General features: G+C 52.9%; 2 protein-coding genes across 7 annotated transcripts; one reads left to right on the forward strand and one right to left on the reverse strand.

Annotated features, from left to right (window-relative positions):
- Positions 1-670: 670 nt before the first annotated feature.
- EPOR (erythropoietin receptor) lies at positions 671-13,620 on the reverse strand. 5 transcript variants are annotated; one of them, XR_006590286.1, is made up of 9 exons: positions 12,528-13,620; positions 11,521-11,656; positions 10,944-11,122; positions 10,709-10,866; positions 10,049-10,202; positions 9,878-9,965; positions 7,843-7,930; positions 3,128-3,246; positions 671-2,031 (listed from the first exon to the last, which is right to left on the reverse strand). XR_006590286.1 is itself a non-coding variant. In XM_045045924.1 (8 exons), exons 1-8 carry the CDS (start codon positions 12,640-12,642, stop codon positions 3,178-3,180), a joined length of 987 nt encoding a protein of 328 aa, XP_044901859.1. In that variant the 5' UTR covers positions 12,643-13,620; the 3' UTR covers positions 671-3,177. The 5 variants fall into 5 exon arrangements, 4 of the variants coding, with proteins under 4 accessions (XP_044901859.1, XP_044901851.1, XP_023101346.1 ...); XM_045045924.1 differs by having other exon boundaries at positions 671-3,246; XM_045045916.1 differs by lacking the exons at positions 671-2,031; positions 3,128-3,246 and adding an exon at positions 12,107-12,272 and having other exon boundaries at positions 6,951-7,930; positions 10,944-11,012; positions 12,528-13,619.
- On the forward strand, positions 3,674-5,701 carry SWSAP1 (SWIM-type zinc finger 7 associated protein 1). 2 transcript variants are annotated; one of them, XM_019817826.3, is made up of 3 exons: positions 3,674-4,261; positions 4,587-4,646; positions 4,988-5,701. In XM_019817826.3, the coding sequence occupies exons 1-3, from the start codon at positions 4,013-4,015 to the stop codon at positions 5,489-5,491; spliced, it is 813 nt and encodes a 270-aa protein (XP_019673385.2). In that variant the 5' UTR covers positions 3,674-4,012; the 3' UTR covers positions 5,492-5,701. The 2 variants fall into 2 exon arrangements, with proteins under 2 accessions (XP_019673385.2, XP_003981934.2); XM_003981885.5 differs by lacking the exon at positions 4,587-4,646 and having other exon boundaries at positions 3,942-4,261.
- Positions 13,621-16,285: the final 2,665 nt, after the last annotated feature.

Genomic DNA, 16,285 nt, shown 5'->3' on the forward strand with positions numbered 1-16,285 from the left:
CATACAGTTATTATAGCTTTTATTTACTGAACTTTATGTGAATATTCTTTTTTAAATAAAGTTTATTTATTTATTTTTAAGAGAGAGGGAGAGAGAGAATCCCAAGCAGGCTCCATGCTATCAGTGCAGAGCCCGATGCGGGGCTTGAACCCATGGACTGTGAGATCATGATCTGAGCCAAAATCGAGAACTGGAGGCTTAATCATTTGAGTCACCCAGGTGCCTTTTGATTTGAATATTCTCATGTTTCATTGCAGATAAAGGAAATTGTTTGATTTTGAGATGTTATCCCAGGCCCCACTAGGATGTTATGCAATACATAGTATTTATACCATAGTACCTTTCAAAAAAGATCTGCAGAATTCTGAATTCCAAATTGTAGGATCAAGGATTTAGGTCAGGGTTTGGGATCTCTGATACATTAGATATTGACAAGCGATAGGAGAAAATTCAAGCTAGAGAGGACAATGGACACCTTTGGGATGGGAACAGAGCTTGCAATTTAAAGAGGCATAAAGGGGAGCCTGAGTGGCTGAGTTGGATAAGCATCTGACTCTTGATCTCAGCTCAGGTCTTGATCTCAGGGTCATGAGTTCAGGTCCCGTGTTGGTCTCTGCACTGAGCGTGAAGACTAGTTAAAAAATAAATAAAATATAGATAGGTAGGTAGATATAAAGAGTTCAGGCCCTGAGTTGGGCTCTATGCTGGGCGTGAAGCCTGCTTATAAACAAACAAAAGCATGAGGAGGGAGGGAGAGAGCCATGTAAATAGGCAGGGGGGAAGGAACGTTTGAGGCAGAGGGAACAGCAAGCACCAAAGCTCTGAGGTGGAAACCAACCCCCTGTGTTCAGGGACCAGTGAGGAGACCTGTGCAGCTGGAGCTGAACGAGGCAGGGGGCAGATAGGAGAGGAGGTGGGGTAGGTGGCAGGGCTGATTGTGGGCCATGGGGAATTATATGGGGGCATGAGAGGGCTTAAGGCAGAGGAGAGAGAGAATCACGGAGCCCTCTTCTTCACCGAACAGAGCTTCTATTTCCAGGGATCCCACCCCTGAGACCTTGGTTCCTTCTGTTACACAGCTACCTCCACACGGGCCAGGAAAGAAGCAAAACTTCAGCACAGCGGACAGCGTTCCAGCCAACCCAGCTGGCGCTGTCCGTGGTTCTGAAACCAAGTGCTGGCTAAGAAAGGGTAAAGTGAAGGCCGCCGGACACAAAGAAGTGTTTGGGCCTGCTAGAGGGGGTGGAGACGGCCGACCTTACCTTGTCCACACCCCATCCCAGGATGGATAATTTTAGGTAGAAAACCCAGACCAAGGTATATGTACTTACTCAAAAGATTTGTTGACATGCCCTGTACACTTCACAGAATCTCAAACTCAACCAAAACTGAATTCTGGTTTATCATGCAAGTCAGACCACAACCTACCTCTGCTCAAAACCTCTCATGGCTGGTTCCCATGCATCCTGGTAAAAGTCAAAGTGCTCCCAGTGTCTCAGGGCCTTTGCACTTGCAGGTGCCTCCACTTGGAATGCTCTCCGTCCGTGCTCTACATGGTTTACTCTCTCAGCTCCTTCAAGCCTCTTCTCAAACGTCACCTTCTCATTGAGACCTGCCCCCTCCACCACCCTCTTTAAAATGGCAAGAAACAAACAACTGGTCCTTTCAGCTTTTTTTCCCCCCCCTGGGCAAAATTTTTTGCATACACTTATCCACTCATAGACTACTTAAACTCCTCTTTATGCTTAGTGGCCATTATCTTCCCCCTCACTAGGAAGTCAGGTCCACGAGGACAGAGACTTCTTTGTCTTTTTACTGCTGAAGCCCCAGGGCCTAAAACAGGGTCCGACACACAGTAGGTCCTCAATAAAATTTTGTTAAATGAATTATTTAATCACGTGACGCTGAAAAACAAGGGAGAAACACAGACTGACTGAGATGTCTACTCCCCAGTCTCCTCACCCTTTGGTCCTCCCTCCCAGGACCTTCTCTGTGGTAAAAGTCCTTCCATCGGGATATGAAGACAGGCTTCTGAGAAAAGAAAGAAGTACTGTGTGTACAAGAAACATGCCAAACCTCTGCATCTCTGCCAACGTACTCAGTCTACACTTATGAGCACCTGCTGTGTGCTGAGTACTGTTCTAGGAGCTGGGGGCCCAGCAGGGAACAAAAGAAAGAACCTCCCTGGTGGAGCTGACATTCTAGTGAGGAGGGAGGCAAGAAGAACAAGACATTGGAAATGATAAGTTATTTGAAAACAAAGACGGTGAAGCCGTTAAAAAGTGTAGGGCGTGCAATGTTACACAGGTGATCAGGGAAAGCCTCTGTAACGAGGTGATATTTGACCATGACCTGAATGGTGTGGGGAAATGAGCCACAGGGATATTTGGGAGCTGAGTTCCCTCAGCAAGGGAATAGTGAGTGCAATGGGGCTGTGTTGGACATGCTCTTGTGTACGTAACTGCACGACGACGTGATATACGTGTCACTACTGGGTGTTTGTGCATTTGGAGTGTTGCGAAGTGAGGTGAATCATGGTTGTGCATCTGCTGCGGGGGGATTGAGGTGATGCCTCTGACAAGGAATGCAACACGGTGGGGTGTGTGTGTGTGTGTGTGTGTGTGTGTACAGAAAGAGCTGCAGTCACATTAGCTAAGGAAATGTGTCTGGGTGTGTGCGTGTGTAATAGCAATGGTATGGTTGTATCAGAGTGTGTTCTTGTGTGTGTGCAAGGGAAGGAGTGTGGGGACATAAGAGTGAGAGAAAGTGTGTATGGGATGTTTTGTGTTAGGATAGGGCTGTGAGCATGTGGGTGATGGGGCTTTTGAAAGTGGAATATAGGCAGAGATGCGTGTGGGTGTGTGCGCGCACACGTGTGTAAGGGGGGGTGTGTGAGGTGCCCAGCTGTGTGGGTGGATGTATTGCGGGATGTGGCGGATCTGTTTTCTGGCCCCAGAGGGAGAGAGAAAGCCCAGGAAATATCAGTTCCACCCCGCCCCTCTGTCTCCTGGCAACAGCACCACTTTGAAGTTACCAGGAGAGAGTTGCCAGGGCAACAGGGGTGATTGGCAGCTCTGGGGCGAGGTCTGGGTGAGGAGACCCAGCCAACCCTCACTTAACCACTCACCTTGTTTCTCCTCTCCCAGTTTCTCAAAAATCCTATCTTCCTTTCTTCACTCATTCATTTAACAAGCATATATTGAAAATCTGCAACCATCTAGTCACTGTTCTGGGCGCTGGAGACACCTAAGTGAACAAGACAAACAAGGTCCCCTGCCTTGGCTGTCCCTTAGTCTCCCACCCCCTGTCTTTTTGTCTCTCTTGGTGCTTCTTTGATCTGTGGTCATGCCCACCCCACTTATTCCAAGCAAAACCCAAGGAGCCCCCAGGCCAATAAGGAAACCGGTTGAGATTCCTCTTCTCACAGACCCTCAGAGACGGCTGCTGATGTTTTGCACGTGAATGTTCCTGAGCCTGCAAGCCTCCAACACAGCTTGTGCAGATACTAAGGTGCAGAGGGAGAGACAAGCACACAAGTGCCTCCCTCCCTCACTTCCTCAGTTGTCATTGGGTGACATCAGCAGAAACACACACAGACAACATTCCCATCACAATAGTCCTCTGAGATATCACGAGCTCCATTTTATAGGTGAGCAGACTGAGGCTAGGAGACTTTAAGTAATGTGTCAGTGATTCGGGCCTGCTTCCTCCAACTCTCAACCCTTGTATGTGTCTAATTAGCTGATTAATTCACAATAGTAATATTCGCGTTGCTTCCTTCAGCGGACTAGCACAAGGGAAGGGCAATCTCACCTTCGAGCGCCTCTATACCTCCTCCCTCAGACTGTTATTTGCCCCTTCACCAGGGGAGGAGCCAGTAAAGGCCGATCTAACTTTGATGGCAGATCCATGGACCAATGGAGACGCTAAGCGCATTGTAACCAATGAGGCCTCGGCTTGGGCGGGATTAAGGGCAGGAAAGGGCCGCTGACTGGACAGGAGTATCTTACGAATGGCGGAGACGCTGAGGCGGGTGCTAAACCTAGGCACCTCAGCAAGGTCCGGGGGGGAGGATACAGCTGAGGCTGGACCGCCTTTGCTGCTGCTTGGCGGCCCAGGGTCTGGAAAGACAGCGCTGCTATTCGCGGCGGCCCTGGAAGCGGCAGGAGAGGGCCGAGGCCCCGTCCTCTTTCTGACTCGAAGGCCTCTTCAAAGCCTGCCCCGCGGGACCGGCGCAGCATTCGACCCCTTGCGGCTACAGGTAACCGAGGGGCGGGACCGGAGGCGGACTAGTTAGTACAGTAGGGCGAATTGAGGATTGAGTGACAGGTAGACAGACCAATGGAGGAGAAGAAGGAAGAGCGAGCCTTAGCGGCCATTGTGGGGCGGAGTCATGAATGCGCGGGGCGGAATAATAGGGGCGGGACCATAGGAAGCTTTGTTAAGATTGGGAAACCGTTTGGTGAGGGGGCGGAGTTAGCGAAGAAAGGCGGTGCCCATCGGGTGGGGTTAGTTGGGGGGTGAGTAAGGGTGGGGCTAAACCTGAGTCCAGTTTGAACGCCAGCTTTTCCTTTGGAGCCGATCAGGAGGTCCGACTAAGAACGCTATGGGCAGGTTTTCCGTGGAAAGATTGCCTTAGATACTTGGTAAGAAAAACATACCTTGTTCCTAGCTAACACCGGGCAGTGATAAATGCGGGATAAAAAACGGGGGTGGGCGCAGAGCATGTGACTCTTGAGCATGTTGAGTTCCAGCCCCACATTTGGCATAGGTGACTTAAAAATAAAACCTTGTTATTAAAGAAAAGGGTGGTGAGTGGGTACGAATTGAAGAGCATGCGGCCATTCTGAACTGCTTCACTCGGAACCAGCTGTCTGGGGTCTGAGAGCCTAGTGCAGGGAAGTATACACAAGGAAGCAGGGCAGCTCTAGCTTGGAGCCTGCCTTCCTGAGCTGAATCTGGCCGTTTCCTTTTTTCCAACCTCTAGAAGATCCGCTTCCAGTACCCACCCTCAACCCATGAACTCCTTCAGCTTCTGTGCTCTGCCCATGAGGCCCGCGGTCCAGCCCCCTCCCTGCTGCTACTGGATGGCCTTGAGGAGTACCTAGTGGAAGACCAGGGACCCCAGGACGCCGCCTACCTGGCTGCGCTGCTTCTGGACACAGCTGCCCACTTCAGCCACCAGACTGGGCCTGGCCAGGGCTGTGGGCTCATTGTGGCCCTACAGACCCAAGAGGAGGGAGTCAGTGGGGATGCCCTGCAGGTGTCACTGCTCCAGCGGTATTTCCCTGCCCGGTGCTGGCTGCAGGCAGAGACACCAGGCCCAGGACAGCACCGCCTCCGAGCCTGCCTGGATCCAGGTGGGCTGGGGCCTAGGGCAGAGTGGTGCGTGGCTTTCCGACCAAATGGAGAGATGACAATCACCCCGTGGCCTACCCAGGCTGGTAACCTCAGCTTAGACAAAGGTTCAAGCTCTGGAGGCCAGCCTTGAGCTTTGGTGTGTGACAACCTCTCTATGCCTCAGTTTCCCATGACTGGAATACTTACTTCAGGGACACATGCAGATTCAAAGACCTAAAGAATATAAAATGCTTTTTCTCATTTAAAAGTAGCATTATCAGGGAACCTGGGTGGCTCAGTTGGTTAAATGTTGGACTCTTGATCTTGGCTCAGGTCATGATCTCATGGTTCGTGGGATCGAGCCCCACGTCGAGCTCTGCACTGACATCATGGAGCCTACTTGGGATTCTCTCTCTCTCTCGGCCCTTCCCCCACTCCCTCTCTCTCAAAATAAATAAATAAACTTAAAAAAAATAAAAATAACATTATCATGAACCTGTTATGCCCAATTAACATTGTTGAATTTTGCTGTTTTGAACTTTATAAAAAGTTTCATGATAAATGTAATCTTCTGAGACTTCCTTCTTCTCCCACTCAACATTATCATTTAAGATGAGGCCAGTTTTGGGGTGCCTGGGTGGCTCAGTTGGTTAAGTGGCCGACTTCGGTCCATGAGTTTGAGCCTCGCATCGGGCTCTGTGCTGACAGCTTGGAGCCTGGAGCCTGCTTCAAATTCTGTGTCTCTCTCTCTGCCCCTTCCTTATTCACACTTTGTCTTTCAAAAATGAATAAATGTTAAAAAAAAATTTTTTTAAAGATTAGGCCACTTTTTAGTTCACTGCTTTCTCCCTACTGCATATGGTTCCATGGGTGACCATATCCCAATTTATTCATCAAATGGACATATCTGCTGCTATGAACATTCTTGCACACATGTCCTGGCTCACGCGTGTGAGAGTTTTTAGGGTATTTAGCTAGGGGTGGCTTTGGTAGAGCTTCTAGAAGGCCTGCATATGCCCATCTTTCCTAGGTCATGTCTAACTTAGTGATATCATTATTATTCGTGGCAGAAACTAGCCAGAGGCTCAGGCAACAGCTTTCCTTCCCCCAGGGAGAACAGCCAAACTGCATTTCCCCCACCCCCCCCCCCCCCACCACCAGCGGTCCATGGATCAAGCTGGGGTCCTGGGACTGTTTCTAATCCCTAAAATGGCCCCCAGCATCTTCTGTTTTCTCTTTGCTGCTTGGTTAGCAAGATGCCGGGGGTCCATCTACAGACCAGCAGGGTCTGGGCTTCTGACTCATCCCAGAAATGGCTGCCTGCCTGCTTGCATTGAAATATGAGAGAGAAACCATTTAATGTGTAAAGCCAGTCATATTTAGGAGGGTTTTTTTTTGTTGTTGTTGTTATGGCAGCTAGTATAACATATACTGAGTCCTTCATTCTATTAGGATTATTATTCATATCGCCAGGTCCAGAATTTCAGACTGAGCTCGAGGCCTTTTCCCGTTGCCCCTATGGTCTGGGCCCAGGGAAAGATGGGGCCTCCAAGGATGTTTGTAGAAGTCATGAAAGGGGGAAAAAAATTACATACGCACACAAACACACATACACTCATACAACTCTATACATTTTAAAATACTCCAAGGTTGTACTGAGCAGGACGGATTGGGCAGAAAGCCGAGGTTAGCAATGCTCCTGGTCCCGAGGGAGCCCTCACCAACCCTGCTCAATAAGTCTAGGGCCTGGGCTAGCACTTGAGGTCACGCCGGGTCCCCAAGCATCTGAGGGCTGGAGTCCTAGGAGCAGGCCACATAGCTGGGCGGTGAAGTCTCAGTGGCTGGGATGAGGCTGTTCTCATAAGGGTTCAAGTAGGGGCCAGTGGATGAGTCCCCCTGGGCTTCCTGGGAGCCCCCTGAGCTGTAGTCCGTTGAGATGCCAGAGTCAGACACCATGAGGTACAGGTACTTTATGTGGGGTGGGGTGGGGGGCAGCTCAGGGGGCAGCGCTCTCGGGCGCAAGAGCTGGGAGCTGGGATCCAGGATCGTGTACTCAAAGCTGGCACCCAAGGCCCCCTCTGGCCCAGGCTTCAGGGACAAGGCAGATGAGCAGGAGGAGGCTTCTGAGCCTTTATGCATGGCTACCATGTCCAAACTGCCATCAGGCCGCGGGAGATCCTCGCTGGGTGGGTTCCGGGGCAGCAACCACTTGTCCAGCACCAGGTAGGTGTCTTGGGTATGTTCGCTGCCCAGCGGCTCCAGCAGGGGCCCCTCCTCTGCCCCCGGCTCCGCTGCCTGGGTAGCCCCCCAGCAACGCTCAGAGAGGACTTCCAGGGGGGAGGGTGGGTCCTCTGCAAAGGGAGCGCAGGGGCTCCACCAAAGACACCCCTCATTCTGGTACAGCCACAGCTGGGGAAACAGCACCGGCCTGCTCAGGGACCTACGGTTCAGCCACAGGAGCAGGGAAACCCCAGGCCCCGAGGGGACAACCAGGCCACCTACCTGGAAGTTACCCTTGTGGGTGGTGAAGAGGCCCTCAAACTCACTCTCGGGGCTTGGGATACCAGGCCAGATCTTCTGCTTCAGAGTCCTGGTGAAGCCAACAAGAAACAATTACATGGGGGGCGCCTGGGGGGCGCAGTCGGTGAAGCGTCCGACTTCAGCCAGGTCACGATCTCGCGGTCCGTGAGTTCGAGCCCCGCGTCGGGCTCAGGGCTGATGGCTCAGAGCCTGGAGCCTGTTTCCGATTCTGTGTCTCCCTCTCTCTCTGCCCCTCCCCCGTTCATGCTCTGTCTCTCTCTGTCCCAAAAATAAATAAACGTTGAAAAAAAAAATTTTTTTTAAAGAAACAATTACATGGATATGTGTCACTGAATGCTCACCAATACCCCCCTAAAAAGCAGCCACAGGGGCACAGATAGTCCTAGTCCCTCATAATCACAAGGCAGAGGAGTGCATAGGGGCTGAGGAACAGAGGCTCTGGCTGAAGCATCTGCAAGGCCCTACAGATGGGTGACTGGAACAGGGTTTTGAAGGATGCATAGGAGTTCCACATACACTGCCTGGTGCTCTCCCTTAACCTGGCCCAGGCTTGTCTGGAGGTTCATTATGTTACTTCCCTTCTCACTCCTTTCCATAATTCCCCGAATGTACTCAGAATAAAATTCGGGGGCACCTGGGTGGCTCCATCGGTTGGTTGAACATCCGACTCCTGATTTTGGCCCAGGTCATGATCTCACGGTTTGTGAGTTCGAGCCCTGCATTGGGCTCTGCACTGACTGCGGAGCCTGCTTGGGATTCTCTCTCTCTCTTTCTCTCTCTCTCCCTTTCTCTCTGTCCCTCTTCATCTTATGTATGCTTTCTCTCTCTGCCTCTCAAAATAAAGTTAAAAAATTAAAAAAAAAAATAACAATCTCTTCTCCACAGCCCTGCAGACAACCTTGCATGTTCTGACCCCTGTGACCTCCCTCACCTCATCATTCACCACTTCCTCATAATATATTCTGCTCTAGCCAAAGATACCCTCTTGGCAGCTGCTTCAGCACTCCCAAGCTCATTCCCACCTCAGGGCCTTTGCACTTGCTGTTCCTTTTCAATTGTCTCGCGGCTGCCTTTGTCCAACCGTCAGGTTTCCATTCTGATATCATCTTCCAGAGGCCTTCCCTGACCATCCTGTCACGGCCCCACACCCCATTTGTTTCTGTGATAGCACTTACCACAATGGATAATCAAATATCTGTTGGTGGGGTGCCTGGGTGGCTCAGTCGGTTGAGCAGCCAACTCTTGATTTTGGCTCTGGTCATGATCTCATTGTTTGTGGGATCAAGCCCTGCGTCGGGCTCTACACTGACAGCATGGAGCCTGCTTGGGATTCTCTCTCTTTCCTCTCTGCTCCCGTGTATGTTGGTACCCTTGTTTGCTATTCGACTCAGCTTTGAGATCCACAAGGTCAGAGAGATGTTTGTTTTCCACTTTCTCCCCAGTGCCTAGCACAGAGTTGGCACTCAGTATGTATTTTCCAACCAAATAAATAAACAAGGCCCTTAAAGACAACAGAATACTGCTTGGCAGACAAGGCAGGAAAGGCATTGCAGGCAGAAGGAACAGCATGTGCCAAGGCTTGGGGGTATGAAACCACATAGTATGAGCTACGAATAACAAAAACCTCAGGATGGCTGGTCCTACCATAAACCATCTAAGGAGCTCGATAACAGAGGCAGGAGGCACTCAGGATGTTAAATCTTTCCATGCGGCCCATCTGGGGATTTTACAAAAGTTGATGAAATTGGGAAAAGGAACAAGCAAAGGAATTCAAGAAGGAGCAACCGCTGAGGTTCAAGGAAAACCAGGTGAATGTTCCCAAGAATTTTAACTAAGATTCTGGATATGGTCTGGCTTGCATCCCAGCCCTGCCACGGACTCCTCACTGTGTGTCCCTGGGCAAAGTGCCTTTCCGTCTCTGAGCCTAGCTTTCCACAGCAAAAGGAGAACGTAAGTGCGTTGGAGTCTGGGCTAGGTGCCCGAATGGGGCGCTCACCGGCGGTGGGAAAGCAGGGCGAGCACGGCCAGCAGCAGCAGGATGAGCACGAGGATGAGTGAGAGCGTCAGGATGAGAGGGTCCAAGTCTACAAAGCAGGGAGGAAGTCAGGGCAGTAGGATTACCCCATGCTCCTCCCCAGGCCCTCCTAGCTCCTAGCTGGGGCCTCACCACTAGCTGTCAGCAGCGACGCAGGCTCGGACCAGGCGCTCCAGAAGCCACCGAAGCTCGGCTCAGCCATACGCGCGCGAACCATAAAAGTGTAGCGCGTTCGGCCGCGAAGGTTGCTCAGTGCGCACTCAGTGCGGCCATCCAGGATCTCCACCTGGGGGCGGGGCCTGGGTGAGAGGCGTGGTCAATAGGGGCGGGGCGAGCAGAGAAAAGCGTGTGGGGGCGGCACTGAGCCAATCAGAGAAAGGAAGGACAGCTTCGCAACACTGCGGTGAGGGGGAAGGGCAATGAAAGCAAGAGGCGGGTTCCAGGAAGGCTCGGGCCAATCAGGACGGAGGCCCAGGGAGCAGGGGGCGGTCTCGGGCTCTTTAGGGGCGTGGCCAGGGAGCCAAGGGTCGGGATGTTGAAGGGGTGTAGTATTTGGGACAAGGGGGTAAGTGGGCTTTGGGCTTGGGTCCAGGTGGACTGGGAGGCACTGGGAAGGAAGACATGTCAGTGGGAGTTGATGTGTTTTGGGCAAAGAGATGACGGGCGTCAGAGGTGGGCCTGGAGGGCGAGGCCAGGAGGCTGGGCCATGCTGGCCATCGGGGCGGGATTTAGAAGGGGAGGCGGGGCTGTCCACCGCACAGCCTTTTTGACCGGCGGTCGGGGCGGCCTCACCTTCTGAGCGCCCCCTGCGACGTTGCCTGAGGAGATGTTCACTTCGTAGCGGATCAGACTTGCGACGGGGGCTCCAGGAGGCGGGAGCCAACGCAGTACCACGTGGCCGCCCTCGTCGGCCCGCCGCGCCAGCAGCCCCGCGGGGGGGTCCAGGAGCACTGCGAGAGGGGTTGATCAGGCGGGCGGTGACCGAGACTCCCTCACCCGACAATTTCCCCATTCCCTGCGCACGTACCCACTTCGTTGATGTGGATGATACGGTGATAGCGTGGAGCGCCCGAGGATACGGCTGTGACGCGCAGCTCTAAGGGCACAAAGCTCGACGCGTCGGCCGTAGGCAGCGAGCACCAGAAACGCACAGCGCCGCGAGCCGTGGGCGCCTGGTGCAGGCTGCATGGCTTCCACGGTTCGCCCCTGTGCGCCAAGGGGCCAGAGAGGGAAGGGAGCAAGTTGGGGGTGGGGGGTGCGAGAGAGTTTGTATTGCCTGGAGCTGGGGCCCGGTTTGGACACTACCACCAGGGGGCGTCCGGCCCCCGACTACGCGACGCCTTCGTCCTATGTGGAGGGGTGCTGTCCCTGCCCAAATGTTTGGGATCGCTCCGCAACAGAGATCGCGAGACTGTTCCGGCCCCAGCCACTAGGGGGCGCGTCGGCACTGACCCCGGGGCTTCCCACCAGAGACCGCCAGTGGCCTCCCGTCCCACCAGTGTCCTCCCGCTCCCGACGCCAGCAGATGTCCCAAAGTGTGAGCCCCTGCCCACCCGCCCCCTCCTCAGAGGATGGGAGCGCTCCACCTGCCCCGTCGCACTCACTCGAGCTGGTAGAAGAAGCTGTAGTTGTCGGGGCCGACCCCCGCGCTTGCCGCTTCCTCCCAGAAGCACACCAGGTCCTCCAACCGTTCGGTGAAGCACAGAAGCTCTTCGGGCCCGCGGGCAGCCAGCAGGGCCGCTGCGGGGGGAGGGGGACACGGGGAGGGGGTCGGGAGAGCCCAGTCCTCGGGCCACAGCAGCCTCCCCCTCCCTCCCGCCGCCTGTGCGAACCGATAAGCAAAAAGCCCCGCCTCGCTCGCTAGCCCAAGCGGGGGCCCTCGAAGGGTCCGCGGAGGTGGTGCCCCCCGCCCCGAACTCCGAAGCGCTGGTGGCTTGCCTTACTGTTCCCACACACGCCCCCGCCCACCCCACAACCCGCTGGACCGCGCGCGGCTTGGAGGGCCGCGGTCCCCCGCTGCCCGCCCCGCCCCGGCCCAGGACAGGCGAGCCACTGGACGTGTGCGGAGAAGGCGGGGCCCCCTATCGGCCCCGGCAGGCTGCCGGCAGCCCGATAGCGCCAACCGTGAACCCCTCCCTCGCCTCTTCCCTCGACCCGGCAAGCCGAGGCTTCTGGCGCCCGCATACAAACCATGTTTACAGTCGCCTGAGGCCCGGCCCCTCGGCCTCGACGCGGGCTTTGTCCTCCCTCCCCCGGTGGAGGGTCGGCCAGATCCCCTCTCCTGGGGACTCTAGATTTCGAGGCCTAGACCCAGCACCAACCCTGCCCCGTTAGGATTTATTATGTCCCAGGCTCCCTGAAAAGATAAAACGGGAAACTTATGCCCCACACCCCCCCACACCCCCCACCCCCGCCCACAACACAGTCTGGAGTCTTAGACCCCAGCATGCTACGCCAGGTGCCACTCTAAGGAGGTTCAGCCCCCAGCCCCCAGATCCTAGACTGTAGGGTCAGAACCCGGCGTGGCTCCCAGGACCCAGGCTGGAAGTTCAGGCCTCGGCATTGCCCTCCAGGAACCATTGCGGGGGTCTACACACAGATCCATCCTTACCTTTACTTTCGAACTTGGGGTCCAGGGGGTTGGGTGGGGGAGCCCAGGCGGCCCCAGCGAGCAAGAGACAGAGAGAGCCGACTCCAGGCCAGAGGGGCGCCCAGAGGTGATCCATGATGCAACCCCCTGCCACGGGGGGCGCAGGGCCCCTGCTCCCCTTCCGCCCCTGGCACAATCCACAGCTGGGTCAGCAGCTGCCTCCGCCGGACACAGCTGACCAGGCCCTTCCCGGCCAGGCGCCTCCAAGTGGCAGCTCCCCCGAGGGGGCGGGACCACACGCAGCCTGGGCCGAGATAAACGGGAGGCGGCCGCCCTGCAGCCCCGGCGGGAGGGGGCGGGGCCCTTAGAGACCCCGCGACTGCTTGGGGGTCAGGGACAGTGCCGGTTTCTGCACTTTCTTACTGTGTGACTCTGGACAGGTGGCTTATCTGAGCTTCAGCCTTCTCATCTATCAAATCCGGTTTGGCACATAGCAAATATTCCAAAAATGTAACATACTGGTATTATCGTGCTAATCAACATCTCTTCCCAGTCTGGGTAGGAATAAATAATCGTAATAGCGACGGGCGGTTGAGTGCGCAGTGCTAGGCAGTGTGGCCAGACGATATATACCATACATATATTCTGGCATGTTGGTAAAACAACATTCTGGATGTTGAAATTTGTGATTTTTAAAAAAGTTTTTATTTTTGACAGAGAGAGAGACAGAGAATCCGAAGCAGGAATTCCAGTACAAAGCGTGAAAGCTATTTGCTTGGGCTCAGCTTCTTAAACTAGGGTTAACACTGGAACAGAGGTAAGTGCTTGGGGGGAAGGGGTGGATACTTGCGCCCGCCCTGCCCCAGAGTAGCCAATCAGAACACTCCATTTTCTGGAGCACCGTGATTGGTCCAGCGTGGGCATGTGACCCAAAGGGATCCAATGAGCCTCCGCCCTGGGACTTTACTCAAAGTTACTGGGAAAAGGGTGACCGTTTCTATTGGGCCATGAGGGCGTATCCAGAGATATCTTCTCTACTAAGGAGGGGAGAAATTACCTGATGGTGAAGCTAACACAGGCTTTTACACCCTGTTACCTCTATCTGAAACTCTTCCTCTAAATATCCACAGGGCTCAGTCCTTTATTCAGGCTTCTGCCCAAATGTCACCTCCTCAGTGACATTTGCCCCCTGGGATGACCCCATTTAAAATAGCAACCATCTGGGGGTGCCTGGGTGGCTCAGTCGGTCGAGCTTCCGACTTCGGCTCAGGTCATGATCTTGTGGTTGATGAGTTCGAGCCCCATGTCCGGCTCTGTGCTGACAGCTCAGAGCCTGGAGCCTGCTGAGGATTCTGTATCTCCCTCTCTCTACACCCCCCCCCCAACTTTCTCTCAAAATAAATAAACTTAAAAAAAAAATAGCGACCTTCTCATCCCACACCCCTGTCGCTCTTAAATGGATGATGGTGATGATTTTACATTCCCTGTTTATTATCACCTAATAAGCATTTGATGTTCTGTTACTGATTTGCCGCCCTCACTAGTTCATTTTGTTCATTTGTGTATCCCTAGCACCTAGAACAGGGCCTGGCACACAGCAGGAGAAATAGTTGTGGAGGGGTACGTAGGTGGTTCAGTGGGTAAGCGTCCCACTCGATTTCGGCTCAGATCATGATCTCCCGGGTTGTGGGTTTGAGCCCCATGTCGGGTTCCTCGCTGACAGTGCAGAGCCTGCTTGGGATTCTGTCTCTCTGTCTCTGCCCCTCCCCCGTTCTCTCTCTCAAAAGAAATAAATGTATCTGTGGAGTAAAAGATTAGAGAAACACTAAGCCAGGAGATGTAAAGAAATGGGTGATACTGTGTCAGCCCCTGGATACAGCTGTGCCTGAGCGCCCCTGAACTTAAAAAAAAAAAAAAAAAAAAGCCATAGTGATGCAGCAGTAATCCCTCCCTCAGGAAATTGGCCTTTGCACCGTGCGTGAAACAGCGTGAGAGGCAGAAAGCATAAGCTGTGGTTATGAGAGGAAAAGTAACCCAGTGTTTTTTTTTATTATTATTAAAAAAAATTTTTTTAACGTTTATTTATTTTTGAGACAGAGAGAGACAGAGCATGAACAGGGGAGGGGCAGAGAGAGAGGGAGACACAGAATCTGAAACAGGCTCCTGAGCTGTCAGCACAGAGCCCGACGCGGGGCTCGAACTCACGGGCTGTGAGATCATGACCTGAGCCGAAGTCGGACACTTACCCGACCGAGCCACCCAGGCGCCCCAGTAACCCAGTGGTTAAGGGAGGGCATGTGTTCTGGCACAACACACATCATTCAGGTTTGAGCCCCAACCTTGCCACCTTGGATAAATTACTTAATCCTCACTAGGCTCAGTTCTTCATGTATAAAATAGACATATGGAATGTCTACTATTCCATAAAGCTAGTATCAGGATTTGGTGAGCTCAATTAGGTAAAGTTCTTAGGACAGTACATAGTAAGCCCTCAGTAAAAATAAGTTATTTTATTGAAATCTAACTGACATATTACATTGCGTAGCAATTATTATTTGCTGAAGCTATTTCAAGAAGGATACTGTTGCTTACATCTGACTGGTCCTATGGTCTTAATATTCATAGCCACAACAACAAAAGCCTGCAAAATAGCATGTTCTGTTCTGTAATTGGTCTTTTCCCAGACAGTACGTGATGCTTAGGTTCTCCTTTTTGTTGTTGTTGTTGTTGATTTATTTTATTTTATTTTTGAGAGAGAGAGACAGGGAAGGCGGGGCAGAGAGTGAAGGAGACAGAGCAGAGGATCCAAAGTGGGCTCGCCCCTGACAGCAGACAGCCCGACCCAGGGCTGGAACTCACGAACCATACATTCATGATCTGAGCCAAAATCAAGAATCTGATGCTTAATCTACTGAGCCACCCTTCCCCTAGTAACAGTACTCAAATGTAATTTCCATGTATGCGCCCTCCCAGGCTCTAGTCTTTGTGATCTGAAGTTGCTCTTCTGGCTCAAAGCATGGGCACAGGACCCAGACCTGGACAATCTGCCTATTAACATTTCTCTGAGTACAGTGATTGGTGCAGGGGTGGCCACGTGACATGAGTTAGTCCAATGGGCATCTGTTCTGGGACTTTTGCTTGACCTGATGGAAGGGAGGGGCTCTCCTTGCATGGGAAGGTGTGAGCCTGCCTTGCAGTGGGGCTATATTAATTAGATGCTATTTTGGCTACTGTAACAGACCCAAATAATAGTGGCTTAAGTAAGATATACATCTATTTCTCTCTATGGAACAATCCAAGTAGTGGCAATACAGTATGGCTGCACCCTGGTCTCAGAGGGCCAGGCACCTTCAAGTTTGTTGCTCAGTTATTCAAAGAACATGAACCCCCCCTCAATCCAAGATGATCCACTCCACTGCTTCATTCTAACCAGCGCGGGGGGGGGGGGGGCGGTTAGAAAAGAGGGAAGGGGAGGACACAAGCCTTAAACCCAGACTAAAATTTGCTCACATCCCATTGGTCAAGACTTAGTCACATGACCGCACTTTGCTGCAAGGGAGACTGGAAATGTGTTTTCTACTCTGGGTGGCCAGCTAAAAATCAGTGGTTGCTCTATTCCCAGAGATGGTGGCTAGATTTGGCTGGGGGGGGCGGGGGAGGGTACAGTCTCCTCAGCAAATCAGAGCCCAAAGACCGCAACAAAATCCTGATATGTTTGGAATCCCTGGATCCAACGGTGACTGACGCTGGACTCAACTGAACTTTTCGAATACACGAGC

The sequence above is a fragment of the Felis catus genome, chromosome A2 (assembly GCF_018350175.1).
Source record: "Felis catus isolate Fca126 chromosome A2, F.catus_Fca126_mat1.0, whole genome shotgun sequence".
NCBI lineage: Eukaryota > Metazoa > Chordata > Mammalia > Carnivora > Felidae > Felis > Felis catus.

Excerpts from the sequence above, each read along its gene's own strand:
- SWSAP1 (XM_019817826.3), top strand. The coding sequence starts at position 4,013 with ATGGCGGAGACGCTGAGGCGGGTGCTAAACCTAGGCACCTCAGCAAGG. Across the intron at positions 4,262-4,586 it reads TCGACCCCTTGCGGCTACAG|GAGGTCCGACTAAGAACGCT; the intron begins GTAACCGAGGGG and ends GGAGCCGATCAG. Across the intron at positions 4,647-4,987 it reads AAGATTGCCTTAGATACTTG|AAGATCCGCTTCCAGTACCC; the intron begins GTAAGAAAAACA and ends TCCAACCTCTAG.
- EPOR (XM_045045911.1), bottom strand. The coding sequence starts at position 12,642 with ATGGATCACCTCTGGGCGCCCCTCTGGCCTGGAGTCGGCTCTCTCTGT. Across the intron at positions 10,867-10,943 it reads CATCCACATCAACGAAGTGG|TGCTCCTGGACCCCCCCGCG; the intron begins GTACGTGCGCAG and ends CCCCTCTCGCAG. Across the intron at positions 7,931-9,877 it reads GCCCTGCTTTCCCACCGCCG|GACTCTGAAGCAGAAGATCT; the intron begins GTGAGCGCCCCA and ends TGGCTTCACCAG.